Source organism: Polypterus senegalus, chromosome 12, assembly GCF_016835505.1.
Source record: "Polypterus senegalus isolate Bchr_013 chromosome 12, ASM1683550v1, whole genome shotgun sequence".
Classification (NCBI taxonomy): Eukaryota; Metazoa; Chordata; class Cladistia; order Polypteriformes; family Polypteridae; genus Polypterus; species Polypterus senegalus.
This window is the reverse complement of record NC_053165.1, coordinates 54,674,458-54,685,160: the sequence shown is the minus strand read 5'-3', so window position 1 is coordinate 54,685,160 and position 10,703 is coordinate 54,674,458. Positions and strand designations below refer to the sequence as shown.

General features: G+C 39.5%; 1 protein-coding gene across 1 annotated transcript in view; it reads right to left on the bottom strand.

Annotated features, from left to right (window-relative positions):
- The window catches only part of galnt9 (polypeptide N-acetylgalactosaminyltransferase 9), a 185,824-nt gene that overhangs the window by 1,042 nt on the left and 174,079 nt on the right, over positions 1-10,703 (bottom strand). The window contains exon 10 of the mRNA XM_039772186.1: positions 3,108-3,275. Within this exon, the coding sequence (XP_039628120.1) occupies positions 3,108-3,275 (168 nt within the window). The remainder of the gene's footprint in view (positions 1-3,107; positions 3,276-10,703) is intronic.

Below are 10,703 nucleotides of genomic sequence, written 5' to 3'. Positions count from 1 at the left end.
ATGAAAGGGCGGCACAGTTTCATTGTGGTCCACTGCTGCACAGCAGTACGGACAATGGGGTTCGAAACCCAACATGTAGTTTGCATGATCTCCTTGTGCTCCAGTTTCCAAGTTGAGTGAATAATTGTTGCCGAATGTTCTCTAGTGAGTGCAGTTGTGAGTGTAAACTGGGCCTTCCTTACCCTTGGGTTAATCACCAGAGCTTCTTCCAGGTCCTTTGAAAGTTCCATAAGGTGGTGTTGCACTCCTAAGCACAAGTTCATGCCTACACTTGGTGGCTCCCATGCTTCTTGCACTCATTAATATGCTGCCGGATGTCACATTTTTCCATGTTGGAAATGCTGCCCTCAATCAGTCTGGGCTTTCTGCCCATCATCCATAACTTCTCTCACTCATTTCACTGCCCTTGGATTAATTACATGCAGGGAGTCATTTAAACAAGTAGGTCATACTGCCCCCTGGTGGTCCTGATTTTCAGATGTTGGCACTTGGTCTCCAGGTGATATACTGGTTCTACTTCTACCAACACCCTTCTAGCCAGGAGACCTATTGTACAGTTTCTAGAATATCACAGAAGTACCTTTATAAAAAGACAAGTAAAACTCCAAAAATGTACATTTTAAATGCCATCCTATCACTGAATAGTATTAAAGCTATTTAAGGACTGTGAGGGCCACAGTCTATTTTAGCAGCCTCTGATACATCTGAGTCTAGATGAGAAACAAAATTAAAATAGAAATTAAAGAACAGGGGAGGCTCTGAACTCTTGAGCCCTGCCTACATCACTTAAGGCCTAGTGGCTAAAAAAGCTGCCTGGAGAACAGGGGTTGCAGGTTTGGTCCTCAGCACCGAATCTCTTGTTTAACACAATGTTAACTAGGAGATAAACATTATTTTCTACCCAGTTGAGTCTCACAGCCACTTCTGTACTACTTCTTAAAAGATTCATGACGTTAGCCACACACGAAACACTAAGCTAAGGTTTTGCTCATTACGAATGACTGGTGCAAATTTTAATTCGTTACTTTCAATGACTTAAAATAAGGGTGTTTCAGTTCAGGTTTTGCAGACGCATAATTTGTTTTATAATAAGCAGTCATTAAAAGAGGGGCCACAACTTGAACAGCTCCAGACTGTGCCTTGAGCTAGAAAGTCCTTAGATTTAGCAAAGAGACCATTTTCATTCCAGCATCCCTGTCTCATAAATCAAATTCTCGCCTCTCATGGGTCAGACTCATTGTTTTTATGCTTCAAGTACGATGATGTTTTGTCCTTATGAGGCTTCAATTGTGTTCTCACCTGTTAGTGTCATGGCCTTGCTAGTGTGACCAGTTCACTGAAGAATGAGCAATTTAATTTAAGAGCACTGAGACCTGCAGAAAAAAGTAATCCACATCGCTTAAATAAAAGTCCCAGGAGTTATGTTAGAACCAAAGGTTCAACTCAATATGCCCATAATTCCAATAGGTGAGGGTCACAGATGAAGCATTTCTCAAAGGCAGGTCACAAGTCTAAGGCAGATAAAAAACAATAGATACTGCTAAGGCTGAGCAACTGTATTCTTCCATCATGCCCCATATTGCTCACTGGGAAAAGCAGGTATATGATTTAACTGTCACCATGCAGCAAATGATTGCCTTGGTGATGGATCTGCAGGCCTTGATGGCTCAGACCAGACTTCCTTGACTGTCTGAAAAGCTTGCAAATTGTCTCTGAAGAGCCCCAAAATTCTCCCTCATGAACATTTCACTTACCAAGAGTATTTTTCTAGGAAAACCGCCACACAATGTTGCTTTCTATTCTGCCAAATGACAGAATGGCAAGCAAGAAAGACAAGGAAAAAAATGACCAGGAGAAGAACATTTACCAATAAACAAGCAGGAGCCAAAACTCAGGACTTTATCATATCCAAAAAGTCAGATATCAAAATCAAAAAGGCTTAGCCAGACGTCGAGAAACCAAACAAACTATCACTAACATGCCCACCCAAGTTATTTATTAAGTATCCACAATTCTGGACAGCTCCTCTTGTGAAATTCCCGGCTTAAATACTGTTGCCCTTTTGACTCTACCATAGCTTCACAGAATCACGTCATAGAGACCAGCACTTAAAACGACATCTTAAGAAATTCAAAATGCTATAATAATCACAACAAAACCTTAGCAAACAAAATATAAGAACTTCTCGATAAGCAAAACACTACAACCAACAGTAAAATGGAATTCTCTCTGTAACTGTGGACAGCAGGTGGAATTTTCACGTACATATTTTTGTTAATAAAAATGCAATGCACAGAAAAATGCAAGATTAACTTGGACGACATAAACCTAACGACAGTCTCATCTGTCCAGTCAATTTGGTAGGCAAATTCATGAATTGACGAGTAGGCAGAAGCTTTTCACTATGGAATTACACTGACACATTGCTTCCAGCAGTTTTTGGTTGGTTTTAGTTGATGCTAGGTGGTGTTACTTGCCTGATATGTCTTGAAGATATGGCAGAGGAAGTTGTAGCATTGATGCATGCTGTCAAAATAAACATTCATCAACCTTTAGATATTTAGTGTCCACTGCATATTCCTCAGGAGCCTCAGATTTCATTAGGCTTTAATGCTGACTTACTGTTTTAAGGCTAACATTAGAGCTGTGGCTATTACTAACGATTTTTCATAACTATGACATTTGGTGCTTTAAAAGAAATTTCCCTGTTGAATTCACAGTATTTATCGGTCATATGTTTCTCTTGTCTTATAAAGTTTGTAATGTGGTATAATGTAATTTTTGCTATATCTTTTCTCAAACATAGTAAACATATCTAAAAACTACTTTCTCAAAATGGTGAAATAAAATACTGTGTGATTCATAAGCAGAAGAGGCTAGAAGTGCCTCCTCAGGATAAGTGTATTTAGTATTGGACAGATCTCATGTGCATCTGGGCTGGAGACCTTTTGGTTATGAAAGCCTCAGACATATTATATCAATCTAATGTAGACAGGAATGCTACAGTTTGAACTGATTGTTCTTGATCAAAGTGTTGATAGATAATCAGAAGAATAAAATGTTGACAGTGACAAGCTTAAGTCACTTAAGCTTCCCAATCGGCTTACCTGAGTGAAGTCCCATAACCGCTGCGATGATCTGGACACATTCTCACAATTTTTCAGACTAGGAGTCCGACCCTTCCCGTCATCAATCAAACACTTTGTATCCGGAAGGAAAGTTGTAGAGCCAAGTGGTCCAAGCTGAAGAAGTCCTTCAGTGGTGTATCGAGCAAGCTGAAATGTAAAAAAATGTATGTTTAGCAACATTTCTAGGCACTTTCTATCCAGGTTTAAAACATGTCAATGGATTGTGCCCACAGTGGCTCTGAATAACATGTTCATTAAACCTCTTCCATAACAGAAGAGTGGTTTCTTTGCTGTAATTTCTGTACATTACAGTAGAAGATCCATTCATTCATTTTCCAACCCGCTGAATCCGAACACAGGGTCACGGGGGTCTGCTGGAGCCAATCCCAGCCAACACAGGGTACAAGGCAAGAACCAATCCTGGGCAGGGTGCCAACCCACCGGAGAACACACACAAACACACCCACATACCAAGCACACACTAGGGTAAATTTAGAATCACCAATCCACCTAACCCGCATGTCTTTGGACTGTGGGAGGAAATCAGAGTGCCCGGAGGAAACCCACGCAGACACAGGGAGAACATGCAAACTCCACGCAGAGAGGACCCGGGAAGTGAACCTGGGTCTCCTAACTGCGAGGCAGCAGCGCTACCACTGTGCCACCATGCCGACCTACAGTAGAAGAGCTCAACAAATTCACAAAGAAGCTGAAAGATATTACTTCCTATTTTTAAAATAAATTAGACAATGCTTTGAAATTTTCATCTCTTTTCCTTTTTTCCAAAAAGGTGATTTTTTCAGTGAAAAAGATGAGCAAGAAAAGCTTTTCTTCTTTCTTCTGCTGGGTTGGCTTCTCTCCAGATGTTGTTGACCTTACAGGTTTATTTTTAGCTGGTTTATTGTACTGCAGTCTTGGCAAATAATCATATATCCCAACACATTTCAAAATATTTTTGGACTTTCTACAATTCACTTAGACACACAATATCAGTAATGCACTTACAGTATCTCCAGAGTTGACCCTGCATTTCTTTTTGAAATGTCGGGTCATCACTTCCACTCAAACAGAATCTACAGTTTCTGCCCAAGTGGTCTTATTGTGCAGTTGATATTGACCCATATATCAGACAGGCAGTGCAGCCTCAGACTGTTGTTTTATCAGAAGGTTGCTGGTTCACTTCCCATATCAAATGCCTTATAAGGTCTTGAGTGATTCACTTAAACTGCAGTCCCTACAACAAGTATAAAATATGTCTATAAGTACACATCAGAAAGCAGCTCAGCAGTTGAGAACAAAGCCTTTCCATCCCCTGGAACTCTCTTCAAACTCAGGCCAAAGTCACAACTTTACAAGACATTTTTTATGAACATGACACTTAATTGTCTTGTTGACAATGCCTTACAGTATATGCAATATGCAAGATGGATGATGACACGATTTTGGCAACATTTTGCAGCTATTGTTTCTTATGGGCACTACCATTTGTGCTCACTTATCATGGCCACGGCCATACTGTTTATGGTAATATGCCTATTGCTGGTCATGTGTGCATGGTTCGGTGTTCCTGTTTAAAATGGCAATGCACAGCTTCTATCATCCAAACCATGGATTAAAGCTTAATTTGCTTGCTACTGTTTTGTCATATATTCTAGTTAAGGCTAAGGATTTTCAGTTATGTTCGATTCTTTTTTTGTTTTGTGCCCCCAACCTATTGTCTATGTGGGAGGAACAAAAGCTTTAGATTTGTCAAAAATTCAATCTCCAGTTTTCAATGGATTTTAATGTTTTTGGGTCCCCTGATAGTGAAAACATTGATAAATGATGCCTGTGCATCTGTCTGTTACAGTTTCTTGAGGAGAATCTAGAGCTAAAATGGCTGAACGGAAAAATATCAAACTTGAAGCTTAAGCCTTTTATGAGATTATAATGTGCTGATTAGATTTTGAGCCAAATCGTGCAAGAGAAAGAGACACCCTACCAAAATTTTGCAATTAATTATGAATTCTTCTGTTCTCATCAATTGCTATCGTAGTGACCTATTTTATGATCAGAAATATCAGCATCAGAGCAGTAAATAATTACTGAAATGTTATAGAATAGTTTGGGCAACTTGATTCCTAGGACGCAAGGCCTACTGACGCTCATATCTGAATTTTTGACATTGACTTTGGTTTTGTGCCCTCAGCTGACCCTTTCCTTTCCTCAGACCATGAGTTTTTGCCTGCTTCTTTATGTGCCATTCATTTCTTAATCCTTCCAGGTTTTAGATATTTCTTCTCCTTCCTCACAGTTCCCATCTCACCCAGTCACCTGACCTCTGCCTGTGACTTTCTGATTTCATACTTACAGGTTCCATACCAAAACTTGTTTTCCTAGTCAGCTAATGTCATTTAATTTATTTTAAAAACGCATTTGCTAGTGACATGGTGTGACATACAATATTATGATAAATATATGTACTTTGAAAAAAAAATCTGAAACTTTAGAAACTCTTTTCTTTTAGTTAACCATTAACAGATCTTGAGAGGGATTCTACCAGATCAGAACCAGAATAAAATGAATCCTACAGTTTGAAACACAATCTTTCATGGAGGGCTGAAGTTGAAGGATGGGTTGGTAAAAATTTTGAAGGGCATAAGACATGCCTAAACACGGCTGGTCAAAGAACATAAAGCCTGAACCACTGGACTCAGCCCTACACTCTGATGTCCCACTGGTCCAAGAGGTGCGTTAAGGAAGCACAAGACCGGCACAAATTCTGTGTAATAAAGAAACTCAATGTTCATCCAGAGGACAAGTTGGATCAGAGACATGGGGTCTCTATCAATCCATCATTCACAGGAACAAAGACTGATCAGTTTATCTGATTAATTACCTAATTATACAGGCAAACTAAATGTCTAGACTACTGGTGAGACAAACTACTGCTTATCCAGTGTGTATTGGTATTATTTTGTCACATTTATTTTACTTTCTGTTTTGGGCACATTTTGAAAATTTCTAATACAAGAACAAAGGTGTAAACCTTCTCTTCTGCTTGTTTTGGTACTCTATCTTGTTGTAAGGAGTCAGATATATAAAAGAAAAAGGACAGGATGGTGAGTGTAAAACTTGCAAAGGCTAGAGTTGGGATTTGGTTTCAGGTCTATTTAATAGAAAGTGACAACAGGGTAACTCTAAGGCCTTAAAACAATGAAACAGCTGTTCACATCCAAAAAATGTTAATTCTTTATTACGTTTAAACATTATTAGAATCCCAAAATGATGGCGAGAGATCAAATAAGAGGATGACATATACATAACAAAACAAGATGTAATAGTTAACAACTGAAATAAGCAAATTCCAAATTACAATTTAACTGTGTAATACTTATTGCCTATAATCATCACCTTGGTGTGGACAGAGTTTTAAGAGAAGATGAGGAGATTTAGACCAATTTATTTTATAACATGATAAACAAACTAAACCCTTGTAGGAGATTAGGGGTCATGCCCAAGGCACGAGCAGAAGATCATCAACATTAAAAGAATTTTAAGTTGGCAGCCAGACGGTGCAATAGGAGAAATCAAATCTTGAGAACGAAGGATGATGGGCTAAGGCTTCAAAAGAAAAACCCTAGCTAGCCCCTTTCAATATCTGGAAGAGACATATTTGAATAAGTGATGATTACAACTGTGGGTGAAGAGCACAAAGTACTAAGTATTCATCAATTCATACAATTAAAAGCTTTCTCTGCACTGAGTGAGCAAATTGCTGCCAGTTCAGATAAAGTAGGTTCTACATCTAAAATATGTAGTAGATGTCTAGTACTGTATAAGTAGTGCATGACAAAACTGGATAAAACCAGACTGATCAGCATGGACTAACCTGAAAATAACCCATTGCACGTGTCCAGCCAAAAGTTTTGCCAGCAATTTAGTGTCAAAATTCATCAATGAGTTAAGGCAATAGTTAGAGCAGTCTGTGGGATCTTTTCCCAGTTTTATTAATTTGGATAAGGATAAAGCATAGTTTGTCACTTGGAGATAGGGTTGCACCAGCTGCTTCCATAAAGCAGGCACCTACTCTGAACACATGAATTTAAGAACTTTCTTTAGCTCTGAAAGGGGAACCCATCAAAGAGGTACCCCATCCACTGCTAAGCAGGGGAGAGACAGTTTTGGTAGAAAACTGTTAACCTCAGTATGTGGGGTAGTAGAGGTTCAATAATCAGAGCAGAGCAACAAAAAGGAGTTATTTATTAAAAGAGGATCATTTATAAGGGGTACCTAGTTTATTTTTAATGGAAGGGATAGGCAAGAATGCTTCACCTCTCTGTTTCTCTAATACTATTCATTTACTAGACTTAACCCTAGAAATATAATGTTGAGTTCTGGTGCTATGAATTTCAAATTCATCCTTTTTTAGGAGTAAGGAATTTAATTCAGATCTTGTATTAGATATCATCAATTCATATTCTGGGTCCACCACATGGGGGCACAATTCTTCCAACTAGCATCAACTAAAACCAACCAAAAACTGCTGGAAGCAATGTGTCAGTGTAATTCCATAGTAAAAAGCTTCTGCCTACTCGTCAATTCATGAATTTGCCTACCAAAATGACTGCACAGATGAGACTGTCGTTAGGTTTATGTCGTCCAAGTTAATCTTGCATTTTTTCGTGCATTGCATTTTTATAAATAAAAATATGTATGTGAAAATTCCACCTGCTGTCCACAGTTACAGTTTTAAGATTTTAGATGAGACTTTTTGCCAGTGTCTGTGGGCTACTCCCACCGTGCATACCATTATAAAACTACATATCTGAGCTATGAAATAAGATGTACGGTCAGATTAAAAGTTCTTCAGAGGAGCCTTGCCATGTGCATACACACCAGACCAACCAATGAGTAAAAGGTGGACGAGCCATGGATACACAATGTTTTGACTGCCTGCAGAGTTTCAAGGAGGTGAAGTAGTGAATATATGGATGTAAATCAGTTAATTTTACTTTGATAATGACTGGATTTATTGCCCTTCTTTTCTGGGATATTGCCACAGAATAATCCATAAAAAAACTTACTTCAGACTCCCTCAAAGGTTAACTGGGGATTCTCATAGACCTCTGCCAAGATACACTATTTACGTATTTCAAGAACTTCAGCTGGGCTTCCAAAAGAAAAGTAATATCATTCTTCTATGGGTGTTCAGGAAGTCCTACAATTTGCATTATCTGTCAGGATATACACTCTTCCTGATCTGTCAGTTTTAACTTAAGAGTAGCAGTCTCTTCATGCAGTGCTGCAGGTTCATTGCCATGATATGAGGCAGTGGAGTGGACAGTGTGAACCTCTTTTATGATCTGGGATTATTCTGACTTAATTCTTTAAAATTCACCTCACAGTTCTGTAAAATGTGCTTTCATATTAGCATTAGGAGTATTTGTATGCTCCATTAGAAGATCTTTTCATCATCTCTCAGTAGGTGGAGATTGACTTGCTGCAATGATTTCTATGTGATGAATGGGATATTCTCCAGTGTGGACAAGTAACTGAGATCTAACTGAGATCTTCCAGTAATCTCATTTATACATGGCATGTCCACTTCAGGTCCGCTAGGGTGCATGTGATGTAAATTTGTCAGCCGCCCTTGCGCACAGACCTTTGCATTGGTGACCGCGTACCTCTAGAATTGTGTGACCATCCGGCCTGGTATGTGCCTGTGCACATCAGCTGCATGTGTGCTATACGAGAAAATATGGTCTCATACATAGTTGTGTGAAGTGATTTGTCACTACCAGCACCTACACAATCCAAAATCAAAACTTTCTCACTAGACCTTGGGCAAATTTGTTTGTTCAGACAGAAATGGAATTATCTACATGACTGATATGTAAAGGCAAAGAAAAAAACTTTTGGGGGAAGGCCATTGTTGTGCACTGAATGCCATAACCAGACCAGGGTGTGCATCCTCTTTGTGCAACCCCATCTGCAGCTGACTGCACCCGAAAGTAGTTGTCATTGAGGACTGAGACAAAAATGTGGGGCAGTAGAAGCAAAGGCAAAGGCTGCTGCCAACAGAATAAAAATGCCACTCAATCTCCAAAAAACTGACCCCACTGCTATCAAAGAAACTCTGAGCTGACATTTCCTACAGTATGTCAGTCAGTCCCATAGCACTGGGTCACTCTTTCACTTCCTCTGATCTCTTCTTTTAACTCTCTTCTAAACAGGACAGGCCTATTTTAAGTAATTAAAACTGTACGACCAGGAAACCTAAATGCATTTAATAATCCACTTAATCTGAGTGAGAGACAAAGTGGATTGGAGTCCAGTAGCTCCAAGTGAAGAAGTACAACTAAGTGCCTAATAAGGCTGTACTCTGCAGTCTGAATCTAGCAGCTCCAAGTGAAGACACCCAACTGAGAGGGACAGCGCCTGAAAGAATTTCTTGGTGGTCACAAGATGGATGTGGATGTTTTAAGCTGTATTAATCCATGCCTCTACTGCTCAGTCATTGTGCCTCAATGGTGCCTGCTTCATCGTCTTTGGGAAGCCCTGTCGTTTTATTCTTTTTTATATTTCCATTTTACTCTCTTTTTGTTGGATATCACCTTGCCTAGTATTATCTGCTCTTGTCAGCCTCACCTTCTGCCTGCTTTGAATCAATAAAGCCTGTTTTGCCTTTCTACTTATTTCCTTTCTCCTGACCCCATTTCTGACCACTGCTGTGGCTGATAATGTTAATTAAGGTATGAAGACTAAAGAAGCAGCGGCCAGAAATGGGGTCAACAGGCAGAAATAAATCACTGTGTTACAGGACTGCTGCTGAGCCGTTTGTCCTCGTTAGAGGCCTCAGGCTCATCGGTGGACCAGTACCCTGAGGATGTGATGAAAGTAATACTAGAGGAGGTAAGCAATTTGCATTTCTAGTGGAATAATACAAATCCAGTGAGCTAAACCCTATTTTTATTTGTTTATTTTATGAAACCTCTAAAAAATCCAAGTGAATCCCTCATTCAATAACTATAACACAAATGCAACCTTTACAAATCATGGCAGATATGTCCGAGTTTAAAATTTAATGAAAGCTTTAAATTGGGTATGCAGGTTTTACTGCTGCCTCCCAGCTCCATAGTCCCAGGTTTGAATTTGAATGCTCTCTTTGTGTCTTTGTGAGGTCTTCCTCTATTGCCCCTGATTTCCTAAAACACATCCAGGTTAGGTTACCTGGTGACTCTAAACTGGTTCTCCATCTGGAACCTCTTTCCACTGACCCTAAAACTAGATTTCGATAAACAGAAAGGTAGCTGATTAAATATACTGAACAGAATGGTAGACTGTTTTGAGACTTATCACCCATTGAGAAAAATAGCCAGACAGCAGACTAGACCAGACTAGGAGGTGTTGTGTGACCTGCTCAAGGTTTTGCAAAGAACACTCCCTGAATGGGACAACAGCCTATTACAAGAGTGCCAAAGGATGACTGAAAGGAGCTCAGTCCTACGGACACAATATTAGCATCAGTAAAACATTGAGACTGTGCTCCAGGTGCCTGCTCCCATAATAGTAAGGAACCTGCCAGGCAGGAAG